Here is a 21,906-nt window from a genome sequence, read left to right on the forward strand (position 1 = left end):
CGCCAAGCTTCCCGCTCGCCTACCATCCGCCTAGCCGTGCTAATAGTCTGGGCGCAGGCGTAATTGTGCCGAGTTCCGTACCGAAGCCTCAACACCAACGTCATTTTGCACCAGTTTCCAAGCACCCTACCTGTGACTACGCTGCAAAGGCCTGCCAGTAACCTTCACGAGCACCCTTTCGCCAAGCCCTGATTCCTTCGTATCGCTCGAGGCGCCTAACGTCTATCCGTGCAGCTTGCTGATTTCGCGTCACGCCGCATGCTAACGGCTGAAGCTTGTCACCAACATGTCAAGGCGTATTTTCCCTTGGGTATCCCCACCGAAATGGGTCGAGTGTCAGCCTCTTCTCGCTCTTATCTGCCACCGGTGGCTTGACTGCAGCGCCGAGCCTCAGATGCGGGTCACGAGACTCAACAATCACTTCTGGCCCTGCACCAGCTTCCGCTTTACTCCACACCTTCCATCCTCATACGGAAGATTCTAGTCGCCCGCTAAATCGCGCCTATCATTGTGCTTGTATCTTGCCCATCACTCCATGACAAAATCATCGTGAAGAGATTCTGTGCGCTGTGAGCACAATAACTCACATTAAGGACATGAAAGACGCTACGTGATTACACAGATATTAGATCATGCTCACAGCCAAAATGCCTTCAATCGGCTACAAGTGGATAACCGGTCGACTAACCCCACCTGTACCACGATTCAGACAAGCACGCAAGAGATGGGCCCATTATCCCACGCCTTGGCGCTGGCTCGGCCATCACCCTGGCGCGGTCCAGTCTGAGCATCCCAGTCCTCGGAGGCTCGGAGCAACCATCGGAGAACCAAACTTTGTCGGCCGTGGAATTGCCATTAGTCGACTGTTCAACGGCTGTACTCTCGTCCACTGCTCGCCTCAGCTCCTTCAGAACAACTCCTCCTTCAGCAGCGATCGAGCACCCACTAGCCGGAAGTCCAGCCACATTATCGGAGTTGTCCTCAAGAGACTGCCACTACATCAAAGAGAGAAACTCCACATCTTCTTAGAGCAGGGTACTTCTTCCTACTACAATAAAGCGTATTAAGATTAATGTAGATATTAAATAGAAATCTAGAAGTCTACAATACTATTAGTCTTTATAAGGTTTTTTGTTAGGAGCTATTGTAAGCTGCAAGGTAAAGCTTGTTATCTCTATACATATTCAGTCTTTCCCTTGTGTACGGTGCTGCTGTTCTTCCTCTTCTTGTTCCTGTTTGAAAGTAGGCAAACCGAACGCTTGTCAAAGAAGGAAACGTCCATGTCTGAGCCTGACAAGGAGATCAAGATCGAGTAAGCTACCATGTCTTGTAATGGAATGAGATAGGATTTAAGGGAATGCGGCGAAAACGGATGCTGAGAGTTGGTGTCATTGAACTCTTCGTCATAAGGAGACACAGGCTGGATACGTTGGTGCCTAGCCATAGGCGTGAGTGAAAATTAATAGTATAGTTGATAAATTCTCAGAGCTCGCTCTGAATCTGAACTTCAAGGTAAGGATGTTTTAGAAAATATATACTGGGCGAGAAGTGAATATGTACAGGAAGATTGGGTCAGGAATGACGAGTGTTAGGCGCCTGGCGATGCGTACTCACTGACCAGCAAGTTTTGTGATTGGCGGTGTGTTCGGGTAGAAGCTCGCCGGCATGGTCGGAATAGGGATAGGGCTAGCAGTACCGAAGGCCGTCTTGAGATTCTCCTTCATTGTAGGTGCAGAGTAGCCGGTAGGTGCAGCAGTTTGAGTGCTGGTAGTCGCTGCATACGACGGTCCAGTTCCCTTCTTCAAGCAGAAACCACTGCCGTAGCCGTTCTGGCATTGGTAGATGTTGTGATTGCCCTTTTCAGTCCACATAGCGAGATCTTGGATGTTGATATCCGTGCAAGGTGCCTGCAGATGCGGAGGTACGAAGTTAGTGATGTCACACATACAATCCGTATAGTCCCCACTTACCTTGTCTGCGCAGGCCACCTTGACAGGCCCACGGTTCAATCCGTATTCGACCGTGCCTTTCCAGTTCTTGAAAGTCATGTTGCTGAGCTGTACACCATTGCCGGCAATAGCGCTCATCGAAGCCCACTTCTGGTCGATATCGAGAGACCATGCGTTACCGTGACCGATAAAGTTCTCGAAAACGACGTCTTCGACGTAACCGCTGCCACCGTTTGACTTGACCATCATCATCTGGTTAGACTTCCATGTGTAGATGTTCTTGTAGACGATGGAAGAGATGGCAGTATCGGCGCCAAGCGATCCCATAGCGCAGCCGCCACTCCAGTTACAGTAGATGTTCTCGATCAGGACGTTCTTGGAAGGTGACTTTACAGTGACACACTCGTCCTTGTTGGTTACCATGATCTGTAGCTCTGGTTAGTAATATAATATCATGCGAAACTTGTTGCAATACTCACGTCATGGACCCTAGATTTTGAGTTACGAAGTTAGTGCTTGTCTCACATACAGTTGGTACATGGATACTCACCAGAGATTGGTACCAGTAACATCCACACCGTCAAGACCGCCCCAGTCACCTCCGCGGATAGCCATGTTGTATGCTTCACCATTCGTGCAAGTGTTGATGACGAAGTGGAACATGGGAGCATCGACCAGAATGATGTCCTAAGGTACGGGTATACCAGGTCAGTATGCATCTTAGATACAATTCATATAGGGACATCTCTTACGTGGACGGAGAAATTGTTTGACTTCTCGATGCGGAGAAGACGAGCGCCGTTCCGCTTGCCGTTCTTGTGGTCCTGGTAGCCGTTACCTACAATCGAATTAGTACTATAGAAAAGTAGGTTTACATATGAAGTGATATACCTTGAATAGCACCCCTGCCGGTGCTGCTAAACATCTCGAAATCGTTTGCATTTCTAACGAACAGCATGTTACCAGCCTCAGTACCTGTGCGATAGATGATGCCGTCAAGCTGAAGTGCCCATGCCTTGCCACCTTCAAAAGTAACCCATGTCTTCAAGGCATAGTCTCCGGAAGGAACAATGACGGTACCACCTGTCTTGCAAGCCGTGAATGCCTTAAGAAGTGCTGGACCAAGATCTGTTGACTTGTCCGCCTTCGCACCGTAGTTCATGACATTACAAGTCTTCTTAGCGGTTTTGGCAGCGTGTGTAGTCAGAGGTCCGACCTTGCCCGATAACTGACCGAACGCTGGTGCAATGGCCGCGGCTGCGAGAAGGAATTGCGAAAAATGCATTCTGAAAGGAAAAAAACCTGCTCAGCAAGGAACGAGTGACTGGAATAGTAAAGAGCGACAGCGAAAGAACGGCTTTCGAGAGATGAGGAACCTAGAGGAGCTTGGAGCTGAGAGCAGAGCTTGAGATATACGCGTACGGCAAGCCTAGACACAAAGACCAACTGCAAATCCTAGGTGGAGATCCAAACTAATCTCAAGTTCCGAGTGGGTCCACAGGCATGACGGGCCCCTATATTGCATCCCCAGGAAACCCAACGATTGCGACGTGGATCATTGCTTCGTGATTCCTTTCCTGTGATCTACAAGACCCTGTAGGTAGCCCGCAGAGAATTTCTTTTTTCCTATGCAGAGCGCCGGTGAATTCTCCGACGTTCACAAAAGAATGCTAAGGCGCGCGTCACTTCATCTATCGCGTACAAGCTTGAAGCAGCGAGCCGATTACCGTCATGTCGGTAATGCTTGTCATAATGCTTGACCCAGTCGAGTTTCAACGTATGCGCCTCGAACCTCTGTGGCGCAAAAATCGAGGCCGCCTTCCCCGATCGATGCGTAGACTGCTGTCAGTTGAGTGTTCGTGGAGATGAACAGGTGCGGGACGATGCCGATGCCGTGAGCTACGAAAGGATTCGTGGAAACATGTTTCATAAGTCGTTATGAAGGAGCGATGTGCGCTGGGGCCCTCCAACGGGTCCCTATCGTGGCATATTACTCCGAAGAGACGTCGAAAACAGCGGACTTAAGTGTGCTGACATGATGCGTTTCGCGAAAGATGGGTGCGGATGGCTGATAGGGGAAAGAGCTACGCCGAAACGCGTGACGCGGGTTGATCTCGGAATCTCCGGAGCTGATCGGGAACAAACAGATCGCATCCCATCGCGGGAGCAATTGACACGTCCGTTCATCGGAACTCAACACCGGTCACTCAGGATTCATGTCGCATCGCCCGCCTCATTTTTGTCTTTTGAAAAATGATATGGACTTTGGCCAAATGGACTATACACTCATCCGCTGCTCCACCTGTAGAACAACGCGCTGTCGCGTAACCGCCTTTGTCTTGCTGTTCTCATCATGTCCTTTCTTTTGACCGAAGATGAGTTTGATCAGGTTATTGCGAGACTGTTTGAATTCTCAAGACGAACCTTCAATTGATTCTTGGGAATGTAAAAGCTGCCTGGTGGCGCTAGTCAGTCTATTTGATAGCTGGTGATGGCAGAGTGGTAAACTTACTGGAGCATCAACTTCGAGCGCAGCTCGCTGGTTGCGGCATCTTGCTTCTCTGTTTTTTTCGCCATACCAGCCTGCTTCTTCGCTACCCCCAACCCAAATTGGCTCTGGAAGGTCCAGATGAGCACATAGAATTGCTGCGAATTACATCCACCCAATAGATAGAATCATCACGTAGGGGATAAACAGCAGAACGCATGCGACACAGTACAGCATCATGGCGGCTGGTGGTCTGATACTTCTCCGCTTCTACAACGAAGCCTCCACTGCTCCCACTATCTTGGACTTTAGCGCGCGTAAGTATTTCATGACGCTTCTTTCTGGACTCTCTCTCGCTTTCCACTCGGAGTGAACACCTCTCCACTCTGTCAAACATCACATGCCTATCTGGCTCATCTGCTCCGCTTTCTTTGATACCTTAGTGATCTTCTCATTACCAAACCCTTCACCCTTCTTGGGGTGCTGGCTCGTTTCTGCAAAGCGCCGCAGAGCAGACTGTATAGCGTCGACGTCGAGCAAACTATCGATCATGCGAGCCAAGAGGTCCTCACCAGCTAGATCATCTTGATACAGGACTTTTGCATAGTATTGCAAGGTGAATGCGAGGGCTGTGACCAGCGTTGTGATAGCGATCACGCTCCGCGTTGTCGAAAGGGGCTGCCAGACTCTGACATGGTACAAAACGTGGACTGGGAACACAGAATCAGTAAAGTGCAGATGGAAAGAGTTCAGTCATGATAGTGGGATACATTCCATCTCAAGTCAGCCTCGCTCTGCATCCTTATAACACGCCGCATAGCACATGCATGGAGCTAGACTAGGCGACAAGATCGAAAACCTACTGCAGGATCACATAGCGAGTCCACAAACTAATGAAAGTTTTTGATAACTCAGTATTATTTGATACAAGATACCTGCTAGCGTAACACGACAATCCTTCTATGATGCACCATAAAGCATACCTAGAAGAACTAAATGAAAAAGATGGTCCTAACAGAGTAAGAACTATCCTTGTATCGTACCAACGCCTTGCAGAAGAATACAAAATCTGATAGGCATTCCCGAACTCCTCACTGCGCCAATGCTCTTTTTTACCACCACGCCATGCACTAAGTAGTTGAACATATCCTTTTTGCCCTTAAACACCATACACCTTTCTAAAGATCCAGTCACCTTAACCCGATTACAAGTAGCCCATCCAAAGTGGATCACACTGACTCAACTTAGCCGGATGCACCGCAACAGCCACAAGATCCACAACCGTCTGGTTAGCCGGTAGGTTAGCACCCGTAGGCAGACTACCAATTGCACTAGCCCTCTTGACCACAAGATCGCTATTGCTCTGCACGCTTTCCCTTAGCACCTCTGGCGTAAGTTGGCTGGCCTTGTGCTGCGACGTAAACCAGTGGTTCATTTCATCGCGCATGAAGATACTGAGTTGCATCTCCAGCTCGCCTTCTGGTTCGATCAAACAGCGTGCCACGGTCATGACGCTAGGCGCGAAGATGCCCTCGAGGTTCAGCGGACCCATGAGAGTTTGTAGGTTGGGTGTCAGACGGAATGGAACGGGTTCAGAGTTGTGCAATATAGGCTTTCCGACTGCCATGCTGGGGATGAGCTCGGAGCCCCAGATGCGGCCGCTGGATCGTGAGACGCTGATCTTCTGTGGGAAGCGCGTGTTCATGTGCATAACGTAAGTCATGAATGTCAATGCAGCGAGTTGGTAGCTGAAGGTACGGCGGAAGAGCCAGAAGTCGGCGAAAGTAGGGAAGGTAGCGCGGAAGTAGTCTTGTATAACGGTCGGTGGCACGTACTTCTCCTGTACGGCAGCGAAGGTCTCGAGGCGAATGCTGTTGGCATGATCCAGATTCTTCTGTTGGGTTTGAGTTAGAGACAAGTAGTCGGCCGGTGTATATAAAGAACAACTTACTGGCTGGAGTGCTCTCAGCTTCTCAATGCTGAAAAGCACTGGCTCATCCTTGTTGATACCGTTCTTGCGGCAATAATCCTCGTAGATGCCTTGCATGTTGATGTAAGACGCATCATCTTGTACCATGCGCACGCTAGGCGTGATTGGTACCATGAGTGGGAGATGGAACTGGAGATTTCTCCTCCGACTCTCCTTGCGTTTAGCCAGGATACCGTTGAAGATGCGGAACAACTGCAAGATACGCTCCTCACGTCTCGAGCTTCTAGCAGCGGGGAACTGAATAGCGAACGGGTGCACGCTTCCGTCGTGGCCACGAATCCTGAGGCGACGATGGCAAATACCAACACCGCGAACCAGCTCCACATCAGGGAGGAAGCGCTCAATGCGTACAAAGTCGGAGTTCTTATCGCGATGTTGCAGATACTGCCCGGGCACTTCAACATCGTCGAACTTGAGGAAGCGGAACTCGCTGAGTTGATGCGTGTACTGTTCGAGCGGGACTGTGAGCTTCCTGCGATCAAGCCTCTCCTCAAAGCGATTTCGCCAAGTGCGCAACTTCTGGATGTACTCGTACATCGTCGGCTTGTTGGTGACGAAGTCTTTCTCGAATGCCTTGCGGATGTGAGGCGGAAGAACTGACTCAGCGAAACGTGTGATGTTAGCCTCAGTTGATGCTGGCAACTTGATCTCTCTTGCGTAGAGATTTGGTTGGCGGCCGACGTAGGACAAACCATCATTGAGCAGAGCAACGATGAGTCGATAGGCATCTTCATCTGGAGGGCACTTGAAGTTCTTCTGAATCTGATCCAGCATCGTCTCCATACTAAGAGCGAGGAGAGGGAACGCTGTCTTGAGGATAGCGCTGATCTCCTCGACGTGGTCCCAGGGCTTCTTTGGCGCTGGCGCAGCCTCGCTAGGGGCGGGTGCGCCATCTTGCGTGGCGGTTTCTGTCTTCACTGTACCATTCGGTGTGCCATTCGCAGCAGATTTGATGTCAGCACCTGCAGTCGTTGGTCGGCTACCTGTGCTGGAACCGGGCCTGGTATCTGGTGAAGCCTGCTTCGGTGCTGGCGATGCCTGTCCCTGTTGTTGTTTAGCCTTCGCGGCCTTCTCTTTCGCCTCCTTCTGCTCGTGCGTCTTCTTGAGGACCGCCATGTCTTCCCGCGTTGTCCGGAGATGACAGTAAAGCGCCTGTGGGTAAGTCTTCGCCAGCTTGCCGAGAATGGATCTAGCGATGGGGGCTTCTTGTCGTGAGAGACTGTTCAACAACTGCGGAATGTAAGTTATCCAATACCACGCCGGAGTGTCACCCTTGAACTCTTCGAATTTCTCCGCCAACTTCCTCTCCGGGTTGTCCAAGCTGAGTAACCACAACACACGTCCCAACAATTTCCTTGACTTTGCGTTCTTGAATTGACTCGCTGCTTCAAGGTAGCAGCTGAGTGCCGCCTCAGCCCTCTCCAGGTTCTGAGGTTCCTCCTTGAATAACATGTCGTTGTACCTACCCCATTCCGCCCAAGCCTTAGGCAGCTTGATGTCGAAGTATAAGGCAGTACCAAATGCTTCACCAGCTTCGTTCTTCTGACCCAACTTGGCCAAGAACATACCCTTGAGCGTGTAGAACTCGGCCTTTTGGTTGGGTCCGAAGTAGTTAAGATTGGTGTTGTTAATCACGTCCAGCCCGCTATTGAGATCGGCTTTGATCTGGTAGTGACACTTGGCCTGTTCGCGCAGCTTCAGGAAGGCTTCCTGAATCTCGATGTTGGGAAGGGTGTAGATGCGTCCAAGCTGGTTGATGCAAACTTCTGGCAAGTTATGCTTGCGCGCCACATGCGCAAATCGGTTGATGATCCATGCCGTCTCATGATAACCTCGGTAAGCAAAGGAATTGCCGCTGGCATTGTTCTGGTTTGGCGGAAGGAGGTTAAGGTAGACGCCGTTGATGAGCTGGAAGATGTGCTGTCGCCAGGTCACGAGATCTTGCCATGCATTGATATCGTCCCAGAAGTTTGGTAAACGGTCACGCCATGTGCTGAGGAGCAACTTCAACTCTTGAGACTTGACGTCAAGGTTGACTTGAGTAGTCTGCGCGAGACTCTGGCAGATGACGCTTGCGTCGTGAAGCTCGACCAGCTGCTGGAAGTGTTGCAGCAGTGGGATGTGAGCCTGAGTGATGCGCCTAGGAAGCTGGTGCCATTTCCTGATTGAAAGCTGAATCGACTCATCGCACAATCGATGGAACTCCGGTTGCGACTCCTGCTTGTTGTGAAGCTTGAGAAGAGACATAAAGGTCTGGAAGAAGACTCTTCGTGGTGTTGGCGCATCGCTGACAGCCTTGATAGTTGCATCGAGCTGCTCGCGTGTCTCAGCATTCTGCCAAGCATCGAATACTCGCCAGGTTGACTCCAGGTAGAGGTCGTTGAAGTTCTCATGCTTGGCGAAGTCACTCAAGATTTCCCATTGCTGCAGCTTCTGTGCGCAAATCACCCAGTGATCCTCCCAAAGCATGTACTCCCCAGTACTGAAGGGCAAGACGGAGGTGCGCGCCTTTATCTGCGCAGCCTCGTACATTTGCTGTGCTTTGTCCCAGATACCACATTGCTCGTAGGATAGAGCAGCGTTGGACTCTATGAACTGGCAACGTCGCCGCCATGTTCCATAGAACAAGTCGTCTTCTTGTAAACCACTGTATATTTCCAGTAAAGCATCCAGATTGCTCTCGCGTAGCTTCTCGACATCGACGACAGGCGAGATAGCGGAGTCTTCCATATACACAGCAGCAGTGTACCACGCGTTGTATGTTTGAGCGAGGTACTTCATGATGTGGGGCGGAAACTTGACTCGTGGCCGAGCGTGAACGATACCATCAAGCATGGTGGCAACACAGTTGGGTCGCTTGTCAAGTTGACGAGAGTGGTAGTCTTTGGTAAGCAGTGCAGCCATACCTTTCTCAAGATCGCTCTGATCGTCCTTCGTAAGCGCTGTCCAGGCAAGCGGAAAGAAGGCAATCCAGATGTCGTGTGCGAGGTTGCTATCGGTGTGTTGCAGATGCCCTAGTGGTTCGAAAATGTCCTTGATCTTGACGTCGGCCAATTGGTTGCAGAAACGGCGATGGCCATTAACAAGGTTCTCCAGTTCATCGTCAACTATGACGTCTGCAATCCTAGGGTCTCTACTGTACGACCCGAACAGAGCCGTGGGTTGCATAAGACGAAAGTCTTCGGAATGAAGCTGTGCCGGCGTGTTCATCTCAACAGAGCCAAACATCAAGTGAATGACTTGGCTGAGCCAGTAGCTGTCAGAAAGTGTGTCCCAGTTCTGGGACGCGAGCACGTAGCTTAGGCGACTAGCTGCTGTGCGACTTAGGCTCTTGTCGAAGATGGTCATGTATCGGTTCCGCATCTCGACATCCTGCGCTCGAGTACCGATCAAAAATGCATGCTCCATACGTACTGTAAGTTCACTCCTTGTAATCTTGGGATCTTCGTAGATGCGGATGACGAGATCCAAGAAGCGGGTCAGCAGCGACGTATCTGCCCGGTGTTCGAAGAGCAGCATCTTGCTTAAGACTGCCGTCTTCTCCTTGAGTGTCGGCACAGGCTCGGTAGAGTGGAAGATCCATTCTTCGACAAGGTCCAGTACCTTCATACAGACAGAGTTGGTTTGGGATCGCTCTACGAGTGAAGCAAGTACACTGAGATAGGGTCTTCGGTTTTCGCCCAGCTCGTTCATGCGCGCAGCAAGGATGTCGACCGTCTTGAGGACGAGATCAGTCTGAATCTCAACCTCGCGTGGGTCAGTAGGCGGGTTGGCTCCTTCAGGGCGCATAGCAGGTGGTACTGGCTGTCCTGGAATGCCGCTGCTGCCGGCGAGGTGATCCTTGGCCATTTTGCCTTGGAATGCCTTCATGACCGATGGAATATGTTGATCGATCTCTTCAGGTCGCTTTTGGCACAGAGTCCACAAGATATTGATGGCGCTAACATAAGAGCTGTTAGAGAGAGCCTCCGTAGCAATGGTGCCGAGGAAGCTGACGAATTCAGTTGATGGAGACTCTTCGGTGTTGCCTTCGTCGTCGGTCACGGGTTCGGGCATGACCTCCAGAAGCCGCTTCAGGATAGGCTTCAGCTTCATTGTGCCGTCGTCCGACTCATCAGTCGCGTGCAAACTGGCCTGTACGTCTGGGTTCTCGGATCGAATTGGCTTCTCTAATATCTTTTGGAATTGTGGTATACGTTGCAGCACCCAGTCATCCGGCTTGACGTTGACAATGACCTTGACTATTTGTAGCGTGTTGATCATGCGGGTGCTGAAGACCTCAGGTTTATCCTCCTGTTTCATCTCAGTAAGAAGGATCTCTTCGATCTTCTTGCTAAGCATGAGGTCCAGATCCAGGTCGTTCCATAGTCGTGGCGAAAGCAAGTCGTGCAACAACTGCACAGCCTTCTTGCAGATCTCCGCCGACTGAGGTGATGTGGTAGCCATCGTGGTGGTATCCTTGGGTTTCGGTGAAGCGACCGGGAAGCGTTCTGGCAAGTAGGCTATGAATTGGATCAGATATTTGATGAGCATCATTCGAATGCCAGACCCAGCAACAAAGCCTCTCGGCGAGGAGTTGGTATTGACAGCGGATCCATCTGCTCGCCTCTTCAATGCCTGTGGCGACTGGGATAACCGATCAACTGTACCTGCACTTTCGCTTGCTGTACGTTCCTCCCACGTCCTGATCAAGCTGATCAAGTTCAATGCAAGCTTCTTGGCGTCGGTTGAGGGATTGGGAGGTTGCGCAATCTTCGACAGAGCTGTAATAATGATCGAAGACAAATGTTCACGGCCCTCGTAGAACAAATCGGGATGACGGACCACGAAGTTGAAAATGCTCATCAGCTGCTGCAGATTGGAGCTCTCCTCGGATAAGATCTTGCGTGGGTACTGAATCCAGCGAGGCATCTTGGAGTCACCGCCGGGCACTGAAGGCATGCGCTTCTTCAGGACGGGAGCCATGAGTTCAAGCGCTTGCATGACCAACGATCGACCTTCGTTCTGGTGTGCCTTTAAAAGGGCTTGATAGACTTGCACGGCAATCTTGACAGGTGTGTCAAACGCAGCGATGAAAAAGGCGATAAGTACGTAAGCCGCATACTTGTTGATGATATCTTCAAGCTTGATGTAATTCCAGGCAAACTTGATGACATCTTTACGAGCATCCTGGATCATGCCAGGGTAGTGCTTAAGAAGAAGCGTGGTGAGCTGGAGGAGTTCCATTCGCGAGTGGTCAACACCAAGCTGCGCCGTATCCTCAGAAAGCTCCAGTGTTGACTGCGGTTTCCAGAGTCGGCTGTGGATAGCTTCTGTCATAGCCTTGTCCATGAATTTCGTACCCTTGGCCTTCGGACCGAACAAGCTGTCCCAATTGCGTTTCACATCCATGGCAAAGATGGGGTTGACAATGTAACGGAAGATGAAGGTTTTCGTCTTCTGGGAGGAGTTGCGAGAAGTGTATAGGTCGATACACTTGTTCACAATAGTCTTCCAGTAATCGACAGACTCGCTCGAGATGATCTGCTCGTAGATGAAGTCAAACAGCCGTGGCGAAGCCTTCAACTCCTCAGATGTGACAGCATCAACAAGCTCGAAAAAGAAGTCCAGATTGTTCGGCTCTTGCTTAAGGTATGTCGTGAAGATGATCATGATTTGATCGCCAGCCTGTTCCGTTGCCAAACGCAGCTCCGAGTCAAGGGAGTTTATCCTAAGCTTCTTCTCTAAGCTCCGGCCTGCCTCGAAGAGACCTTTTCGCAAGTCCTCGTTGGAAACAAGCCACTTGCTCGTCTCTTCAGACTGGCTGAGCGCATACGCGATGTGGATACCGTTAAGTTGCGCTTGACACTTCTCCTTGTCGCTACCTTCGGGGTTCATGGCGCTCAAGAAGCCAGGGACATCTTCCATGACTTGCTTGCGAAGAACTTCGCTTGCTGGGTTCTCGAGTAGCTGAGCGAAGAAGCGCCCCTGCGTCTGGTCTTTCAGGTTAGGCGCGAAGTAGTCCCAGGCTTCTTTGGGATACATGCAGAGGTACTTGATTAGTGGCTCCCTGAATGGGCTGTAGTGCGTCCTACGAAGTGCAGTTTCCAATTCGATGACCTTCTCAATGATCTGTTTGAGGAATGTGGCAGCGGCCGCTGGAAGCAAGTGGAAGATGTTGAAGATACCCGTTACGATCTTCATCTTAGGATTCTGCTCAATCATCGTGAATGAGATCTTCTGCAAACTGTTTTGATCGGCAATACTCTTCAAATGATCAAGCAACCGAGTTCCGATTTCCACCTTGAAGTAGTTTGTGAGAAGCTTCAACAATCGTGCCAACCCGTCAAGATTCTCGACAGAGAGCTTTCTTGGATCTTGTAGGTTGACGAGGATAGGGCGGAGGCCACTCTGGAGAACGTCTTTGGGCAGCTTGTTGGTCGCTGAAATCACTCCCGATAGACCAATGTTGGCTGCCTCAATGACCTCTGGCGACTTTGAGTAGAGACACTTGAAGAAGACAGCGATGATGCGGAGGAAAGTCTGGTTCGGTGGAGTAGTGCTGAACTCGGGGAAGGTTTGAGCGGTGGAGAGGAGGCGGATACATGCGACTCGCAGATTGACAATGTGGTCAGCGTTCCGCTGCTCGAAAGGTTTACTAGCCAGGTGCTCATCTTCTGCGTCAGCTAGCGCCAGCGACTCCATCAACAACCTCGTAAGTTGTTCATTGAATTCGAGAATGTTGTTTTTGAGCTTCAAACAGAAGGTGATCGCGTCGATGTAGGCAATTTGAATGCTGAAGGGTAGTGCGCGCAGCGGTTTCGTCCAAATTGGAAGAATGAGTCTGTCCTTTACCGGTGTGATAAGATCACTAACGCTCAACTCCGTCACATCCGCCAACACCTGGAATGCCTTCTGTGTCGCATCTCGGACACTCTTGTTCATATGCGAAAGGTCGCCTACAAGCTGTTGGCAGAGCTTCAGAGTGATGTTGTTACCCTTGTCGAACTCTTCTTTAGTCGTCTTCTTGTGGCAGCGCCTGATGAGGTCCTGGATAAGTCCTTCTGCTTGTATGCGCGTCTTTGAGTCGAGATCAATAGGCATATCCTTCATGACAAAATTGAGAGCCCGGACGAGCTCGAAGTGGCGGGGTACAAGCCAGGACTGAGGAAGGCCCAACTGCTTGATCATAATTTCAATACCCCGGGTTCCACCGGACTTCATGAACCAATCATCGGCGTGACAGTTGTGACAAAAGGTACTCGAGAGCTCGTTGAAGAACACGAACTTGTCGAGCGAGCTGTCGTTTCCAAAGATTGCTTTCGTAGCGTCGCGCATTGTGAGGATAGCCTGTTCAGCAGCGTCCCGTACTGCGCCATGTTCTGAAGCCAGAGATTCGCCGATAGCTTCAGACACAACATCGCTCTCGATGACAACAGGTCCTTCTCCCGAATGCACATCGAACGGCTTGTTCTTGTGTTTGAGTGTAGCGAACTGCGTTCCAAGCTCGAGAAGCGTGAAATGTTTTGCCAAGTTACTTACCAGAGCCTCAGCCTCCAACTTCAGCTCAGGTATAGAAGCAGCAAAGATGCTCGCTTTCAGCAGCTTTTTGAGTGTTTCCTGTTCCACACTTTTCTTCGTGATGGACTTCTCACGCTCAGATGCAGTGAGGATGTCGTAGCCAACATCAAACTTCTTCGCACATAAGTCGTTCGCTTGCAGGCGTACTAGCTGAGCAAAGTCTTCTGGCAAGCTGTCGAAGCCGACCAGCAGCTTAGTGTGCGCGGTGATGAGACGAAGAGCTTGCTGCTTGTGGCAGGTGTCCGACTTCTTTGCTGCTGGAGTCTTCGGAACCTCGTGAAGCTTCGCAATAGCAGTGTCGATACCTACAGCGGCAGGAAAGGCGCGATCCTTAGTAGAGCCGATGAGCCGGATGTCGATGGACGATTGATCGTCAGAGTACGGTTTGAAATCTAGCTCTGGTGGGCCAGTAATGAACTTGCGGTTGCGACCTCCTAGCTTTCCGAGAATGCGCATCGTGGTATGAGCATGGAAGTGGCTGTATGGGTTTGGTTTTAGGTGCTCCCACAGTGCAGCCATGAGCTCGTCAATAACTGGTGCCATGATTGGATCTAGATAATCTGCGGTGAGGTTATCCACACAGAGCTCCAGAGTACGCAGCCCTTGACCAACAAGGTCTGACCCAGCTCGCAAGGCTACGACTAGCGGCCTCATCAAGTAGCTGAGATGTGGCAAGAGGTTACTGAGCCGCGCGGGGACTGTAAGAGATAGCTCGACAAAAAGGTCTCTTTCAGCAGGCTTGCGCGCCGTCAAGAGGAGATTGTTGAGCACATCGAGTAGCATTTCCAGCAAAGGGAGGATTTCCTTGTATAGATGCTCAAATCTGCCACCGCCGATACTCCTGAAGAGTGATCTAAGCAGCAGGAAGTAGTTCATAGGCTCCTCAGCTGTGGTTGACAATTGAATCGACTTTGTTATGATCTTGCTGACATGTGGCAGAAGCACTTGCTCGTTCTGGGCAGAGAAGAGCGTGACAGCCATAAAGGAAAGCTTGAAGAGGCGGAGTAGGATGGAAGACTTCTTCACATCGGCAGTACCGACCTCTTCGATTCGGTCCATGAGAAACTGTAACAACATGCCCGAAAAGCTGGGTGACGTAGCCTCGGAAGCGAGAAGAAACTGTGGAACGTGGAGCAACGCTGGGTGATCGAACATCATATCGTACAAATGGGGTATCTCGGATGAAAACACTTCGTGGAACGTAGCCGGATCAATGTGGTGGAAAACAGTTGCGAACGTCTCCAAGAGGTCCTTCTCTTCTTTGCCACTTGACATCATGTGCTGATTGCCCATGAAATCTCCTGGTGACAAGCCTTGGGTTTCAGGAGCCTTGTCGGTGCCGTAGTAACGGAATACCTTCGCTCCTTCACGGAACAGCTTGATGAGGACCTCCACCTCTTCTGCATTGTATCCAAACGATACTTCGTGCCAGTTCGCGGATGCGTTTGTCGGATCAATCTCGTCCTTTATCTTGGCTGGATTGCAGGCTCGCAACTGGTAAAAGAGATTCTTGAGCCCATGTAGCAGATTCTTGAACAAGAATTTGTTATCAGCGATTGGGTCGGAGCTCCTGTCTCGCGGGTTCGATGTCTTGATGGGCGTCGCGTTAGAGATGTCAATCTCATCCCAATCCGGAGGATTTTCCTGAACAGCCATGTGGTTCTCATCTACGGCATCAATAGACGGCTGGCTGTACTGCGCTGAGAGCTTAACAGCGTTGTGGTACTGACGGTTCATCGCTGCGAACTTATCGCCGATGGCGTTCAGTATCATGATCAAGAAGTACCGAGCATCCTCCTTGGGTTCCAGCTTTGCGATGCACTCAGCCATGTTGAGAAGAAGCTTTGCGCTCATGGTTTGGAAGCTAGTTCCAGGGAATGTGTCGTGTAGATTCTTTGTGTACACCTCCACTGTGCGTCGAATCTGCTCCTTCGACAGCGATTCTCGCAGATGATGTATCAGATCTGCCAACATGCTGTAGGCGAGCGGTCGCATCGTCTCGTACACTGTGAGACCATCGCCAATCAGCGTCCTTTCGTCCAAGAGCTCGTCAATCTTCTTCAGAAAGATCTTGCGGAAGTTGAAGTTGATGATATGTCTGATAGCAACCAAGAGCTCTTTCCGTGCACCAGATTTCTCCCGTGGACAGTCCTTGAGCAATCGAACCACAATATCCGGGAGGGTCGGAAGGAAGTCGTTTAGCTGATTCGCATACACTCTGAGCAAGTAGGCCAGGAAGCTCATGGTCTTGACTTGGGCGGTAATGAAGTCGCCAAAGGCTGCACGATTACGGATCTCTTTGCTAACGCCGGTGAAGATCTTGCCCTGGGCCTTGGCCTCCTCATGCGCCTTCTCTTGCGGTTTTGCCTGGAGCAAAAGTACGTTCTTGATCAGCGGTACAAAAAGTTTGACGTTCTTGTTCACACAGTTCCTGTATGCCTGAAATAGAGATACTACTATTATCGGACATTCGGCGAGGACTTTGAACGACTGCATTCCCTTGAGCAACATGCGAGTTTGTTGGTGTTCCGACCCAATATCTCCTGCGGAGGACGTAAGAGCGGTCGCTGGTGAGCTCGGACGTGGCGACTGGGAGAATTGGTGGTTGTTGGGTGTGGAAGGGACGCCCTGCGAGGCTGAGGCTGTCGTGTTGCTGTCAAATGTGTCGTGTACTGCTTGCTCCATTGTCTCGAACATTTCCTGGATTAGATCCAGGAAAGGCTGAACCCGATCAGCGAGAGCCTTGGTCTGGTGGCGTTGGAAGTCCATGATGGTCTTCATGCATAGCACCGCATTATCCTCGTTTTCCAGCTTCACAAGACTCATGAGCTTGTCTACAATCTTAGCCGCATGCGGTTCGATCGCTTCCGTCGGGTTCATCGGCAGTCGGTGCAAGATCTCGAGGACGCAGTTGCGTATGCGCTGTTTCTGAGTCAGAAGGCTGTAGAATTGTCGCGACGTGTGCGCTCACCTGTTCGGGCGATGTCGAGATGAAGACTGGGTTGCCATCTAGTATCTTGAGAAATACAGGGACCAGATGGTTCAAGAATGTGCTGTACTGCTGCCCTTGACAGTAGCTCTCAATGTTGTCCCGTATCTCAATCGCCTGGGTGCCTTTCGCTCTGAGATCTGCATCAGTCAGCCTCTGTTCTCTGTTGATGACATGCGCGCCTGTCTGCAATCGTTCAGCGCAGGCACAGCTGTTTCGTACCAGAGTTTGGGTCATCCAACTTAGAGGCCATAGCCTCGAAGTTGTGAGTCGCCATGGCGATGTTATGTGCAGCCTACAGCCGCTCCTCCACCTTTACAAGTCCCACGTAGGGTGCGCCGAATAGTGTTGTGGGTATCCAGTGTGTTGCGCGATCGCTGTTGCGGAAGGCAGGCGCATTGGTTTCGGCGATGGCGCGGTACTATCTTCGGTCGTTTGCAGGTCGCTGCAGTGTCAAATATTAAATTTGGAAAAGGAACGTGTAGGCGTGATGGCCTATATGGTCATTACAATCGTTATTGTGGAAATGAGGCCTGGTGGTGGGGCAAGGGCGCGTCCCAGGTGCGGGTATGGAGTCGCGACTTAGAGGATGGATGAGCTTCTGCAAGCACTTAGCTGACGAGCGAGGAAGGCACGCTGACCCCCAAAACTTAGCGCGTGCTCTCATTGGTCGGCGCAACCCCTGCGCGAGCGGCTATCCCTCATGCAGATTAGCGACATCGGCGTCCAAAGAACCATGTCCGGTACCTGTCGAACGGTCAACTGTTCACACTAGATTCCAGATAGTATGTTCTATTTTCCTGATATATTGCGGCAGACTTGGCTCTCCTCCGATCGCATCGAATGTGGACAGCACCACTACATTGGTGGCTTCTGCATCCTTGACTCTTACTCATGTTATGACCATCTTCTCAGGGTTGACAACGTGTAACAGTGACACAAATGTCTTCTAGCATGTTCACCTGGACGCACGACACAGGGGCGGCAAAGGGGCAGTCTGTAAGTTCACTGCACCCGAGACTTCACACAACATCACACTCGGCTTGAGCTTCAAAACGATGTACTCTTATCCATCTACTTGCCGTCGCCTCGCTTACCACCAAAACCCCAGTCATAAGCGGTTTGACGTAATCATGTATGCAAAGGAGAAACATCACATATGTTTACAAGACCGCACGTCCTCGTCCGGCCTTTCCATCTAAGAGAAGAAAACTGAAGTGTTGACATTTACATTGTTGGAGAGCCGCACCATGGTATTCGATGTCAAGATGTGGAGTAGGAACATGGGGAAAGCGGATATGCGCAGCCTCAACCTCTTTCTCTACTTCTCATCGGGGTACATGGCCTCCTTGAGAGGGATGCCGAGCTCCTCACGTATGGGCTCAAGCTCCTGGAGGTACTCTGCATATTGACCCTTGTTCTCGACCTTGAATTTGATACCTGTGACGTATGTTAGTAATCAATATCTCAGGGTTTGTCCAATGCCAAAGTAGCGTCGCATTTCGGAATCTGCTTGGTTCCTTTTTGCAATAAAAAATTCCAGGGCTGACGTATGGGGGGTATAGCAGATAACGTACCCTCGAAAACACGGACAGCGGAGGGGAAGTCGTTGACACGCCTGGCAGCGCGGAGAGCGGCGGTGATGACGGTGGTTGAAGGAACGAGATCGTAGGCGAAGCAGTTGTTCAGGTTTCGCTAGCGATTGTCAGCTCGTTGGTCCTCTTCGCGCCAGTCTACAACTGCCCAAGGCACATCGGGTGATACCGGTGCGGGACACTTCGTAGACACAACAAACATACCTGAAGCTCGAAAACGTCGTTCACCTTCTCGAATTCCTTCTCGTACCTGTATTGGAGAAACACAAGTCAGCACTGCAGCTTCTGGTAATACCAATGGCGCTCAATGGCTCTCCATCATTCCTGCATGACTCCATGCCTGCCCGACTCTATAGCCCCTCCTTGGATCTGTCGTACCTGGCCGTGAACTCTTCAAAGGTCTCCTCGGCATGCGCATCGCTCTTGCGGATAGCCGACTGCGAGAAAGCACGCTGGGTGTTCAACGCAACGGGGGTTGCTCGGTAGGCCGGGACTCGTACGCCCACTCGGCTGACCTTCGACGCGGCGCGAGCGAAGGACATGTTGTGATTGAAAGAGCTGATGGCAAGCTACGGGAGGTGATTTCGGGGCTACTGGGCGTGCGTAGCCGGTAATGTGTCGATGGGTGGTGGTGTCGGTGGTGCGATTTCGCGTGAGGTTACGGAAAACGAAAGCTCAGGCGATCCGAGTTGCGCCAAAGCCAAGCATATTAGTGGGTCGCACCCATTCCAGAGACCGACGGCATAGTTGCGCTTGACCTCACCGTCTACTCCAGCAATGCTGAGCTTCGCTCATATAGAAGACTGATCTGTAATTTTGATCTATTTTTTATATAGGGTTTGTTGGTTCGCGAGCGATGCGCAACATACGCCTACGGATTTCCGCAACAAGTCTTTACCTCGGGCTATCCATCTGTGAGACAAATGTAGCCAGATAAGAGCACAGTCATGAATGCAGAAATTGCGGCTGTTGAACCCCAGCCTCCTCAGTACCACAGGATCTCTAGCCACTTCACACCTTGTAGTAGCCGCCAAATGGAACCGGTCCTTCTGATGCCGCTCGTACAGACACCACTGGGCTGTCACTGTCATCATCATCATCATCCACGTCCGAACTACTATAGACGTTTTCGTCCCTGTTATCGACTTGCATGTCATCATCTTCATCTGCTTCCCCGTCTTGGTCATCTTCTTCATCCTCTGCCTCTCCGATATCTGCGTTCAAAATAGTGTCGGGCTGAACAGGATCTTCTGTCATGTCCTCAGGAACATCAACGTTCTCTGGCTCCTGCTCCTCTTCGGTCTCTTTTTCCTGCTCGTCACGTGCTTCCATCTTTTCAAAAGCATAACGAGGGTTTCTTGCAGCCCAGCGCACATTGTGCATTACCTGATGTTCCCTCCTCTTCTCGTGGTGTAACTGACGGTCGTCAATCTCACCCTTATACTGGGCAGCCATGTCCCTGTCATCCCACAACTCAGGCCAAGTGACGATACGCTGGTAGATCCTATCATCAGGCTTGTCACCACCGATGATGGTGTTCATTTTGTCCTTCAAAATTACCGTGGCTTTGGCCCATGTCCCAACGTGATACCATCCTTGGAATGTCGGTGCACAAGTTGTTCGGATGTTTTTTGTGGCTAGTATCTTCGCAATGAGGGGGTCGGTAATGTCACAGAATTGGAAGAGATTGCCTGTCTGCGAGACATTGAAGCCGTCAAAAGTGTGCTCAGACTCTAGCTCTTCTGGAGCCATCTTTGCCAGTTTCATAACATGTTGATCGAAGACAGCGCGGTGCTTGGACGTGCCTGACTTGATGTAAGACAGGAATGACACAGTCTGGTATTTTCGATATTCAGGGTCTTTGCGAGGGTCGACACCCCATCGTATCAGAGCCTCTCGCCAGGGTCCACTTTCGAAGAAGTATCCGCAATATATGGCTGCTTGCCGAAGCTTTGTTCGCTTGTCCCAGCCGAGTCTGTTGTATAGTAGCTGGCGGGTAACGATAGGTCTTTGTAAAAGTAAAGCTCGAATGTTAGCTATCAGTGACTGCATGTAAGGCGTAAGATCTCTCTCTGCTGGGAGACCTGGTCGTGGTCCTGTCGGTACGTGCTCATCGGTGGGCTTAACGATCGTGTATGCATTATAGGCCAAGCTTCTCTGTATGTTGACCACACCTTGGTCGGTGTACTTGACATTGGCATTTTGCTGGAACCGATAGTTGAAAGCGATGGGCATCTGTATGAACTCTGGAGACGGTCCGACGCTTTCCGTAAGGTCTGCACCGGCCGCAGTGTTCACATTGTACTTTTTCAGCTGTTCGTCTAGGATAGGATCAGTAGTGTTCGGAGAACAGCTGGGTCGGACTTACATCGTTTTGGTAGAACATGGTCTCGGAGGCCAACCATGATCTTGTTATGAGAAGCAGCACATTGCAAGTCAGGCATATCTAAAGATCAGTCAGTCGTTGTTATATTTGAGGTGGATGGTGTTGGGGCACTTCGAAATCGATGGGTCTCATCCACGACCCCTGCCAGAGTGACTTTGTATGTTGAGGCATTGTCTTGCAAACTCCTGTAGATGGTTGATGCATCCACGTACGTCTTATTGACTGTAGTACTACCGTTTGAGACTCCATTGCCATGGCTGCCTACTTCGTCTTCAGAAAGAAAAGGACCTGAGGTTCCGCGCTTTCGTTTGCGTCCCGTTCGCTTTGGCACTGTTACTTTGAGCAGGAGGTTGTTCGTCCTCACAGGTGTAGACAGCAAACGCTTGGCGAAGGGATCGTCTGGGCGCAACGAGACGGATATGAGTTTCTTGAGCTCATCGTCACCCTCGGCGTTGGTCGTGGTTTCCAATCGAGATCGCAAGCCCTGAGGCGATTGTTAGTTTCTCCCAAAGCGGTAGGCACTGCTATCTCCGCTGACCTTGCTCAGTTTGACAGGCCCACCTAATGAGGTAATGCCTTTGTCAACGTTTTTGACGATGGCCGGGTGTTCGACGACTGAGACGGCACGTGACGGGATCGGTAGCCATGGCGCATGCTGGTTTTCCGTGGTCGATGTAGCGTTGTCCATGTTGTACTACACAGCGAAGGGTCTGGAGCTCGAGAATCTCTCGTGGTTATAGTCACGGGAGCCTGCAGCACGATGCTCGTTCAGTAGTTTGTGCTTATCTGTAAGCGCAGACTGCAGTGGCTATGGCTGTGGTGTATAAGATACGATTCTTGCAGACCCTGACCAAGTGAGAGGCCCGTCGCAGCTTCTCAATCGAGACAGGGATCGATCTGGTGATGCCTCTGCTGGAGTACTAGATCAGATCATACGAGTCTACGTCTG

At 50.9% G+C, this 21,906-nt stretch overlaps 4 protein-coding genes across 4 annotated transcripts; all 4 read right to left on the reverse strand.

Annotated features, from left to right (window-relative positions):
- Nucleotides 1-1,610: 1,610 nt before the first annotated feature.
- On the reverse strand, nucleotides 1,611-3,234 carry J4E82_005335 (uncharacterized protein; the record flags this gene model as incomplete). Its single annotated transcript, XM_051731602.1, has 6 exons — nucleotides 1,611-1,907; nucleotides 1,971-2,375; nucleotides 2,429-2,438; nucleotides 2,500-2,636; nucleotides 2,702-2,787; nucleotides 2,841-3,234. 6 exons carry the CDS (start codon nucleotides 3,232-3,234, stop codon nucleotides 1,611-1,613), a joined length of 1,329 nt encoding a protein of 442 aa, XP_051588560.1.
- Nucleotides 3,235-5,641: 2,407 nt separating this feature from the next.
- On the reverse strand, nucleotides 5,642-17,253 carry J4E82_005336 (uncharacterized protein; the record flags this gene model as incomplete). Its single annotated transcript, XM_051731603.1, has 4 exons — nucleotides 5,642-6,331; nucleotides 6,389-16,909; nucleotides 16,959-17,116; nucleotides 17,199-17,253. 4 exons carry the CDS (start codon nucleotides 17,251-17,253, stop codon nucleotides 5,642-5,644), a joined length of 11,424 nt encoding a protein of 3,807 aa, XP_051588561.1.
- Nucleotides 17,254-18,297: 1,044 nt separating this feature from the next.
- COX6 (Cytochrome c oxidase subunit 6) lies at nucleotides 18,298-19,113 on the reverse strand (the record flags this gene model as incomplete). The annotated part of the gene is made up of 4 exons (XM_051731604.1): nucleotides 18,298-18,416; nucleotides 18,554-18,671; nucleotides 18,776-18,821; nucleotides 18,950-19,113. 4 exons carry the CDS (start codon nucleotides 19,111-19,113, stop codon nucleotides 18,298-18,300), a joined length of 447 nt encoding a protein of 148 aa, XP_051588562.1.
- A 469-nt stretch (nucleotides 19,114-19,582) lies between these two features.
- J4E82_005338 (uncharacterized protein) lies at nucleotides 19,583-21,645 on the reverse strand (the record flags this gene model as incomplete). The annotated part of the gene is made up of 4 exons (XM_051731605.1): nucleotides 19,583-20,892; nucleotides 20,940-21,017; nucleotides 21,069-21,441; nucleotides 21,496-21,645. The coding sequence occupies 4 exons, from the start codon at nucleotides 21,643-21,645 to the stop codon at nucleotides 19,583-19,585; spliced, it is 1,911 nt and encodes a 636-aa protein (XP_051588563.1).
- Between the last annotated feature and the right edge of the window lie 261 nt (nucleotides 21,646-21,906).

The sequence above is a fragment of the Alternaria postmessia genome (assembly GCF_024291825.1).
Source record: "Alternaria postmessia strain BMP 2775 chromosome Unknown scaffold_28, whole genome shotgun sequence".
Taxonomy (NCBI): domain Eukaryota; kingdom Fungi; phylum Ascomycota; class Dothideomycetes; order Pleosporales; family Pleosporaceae; genus Alternaria; species Alternaria postmessia.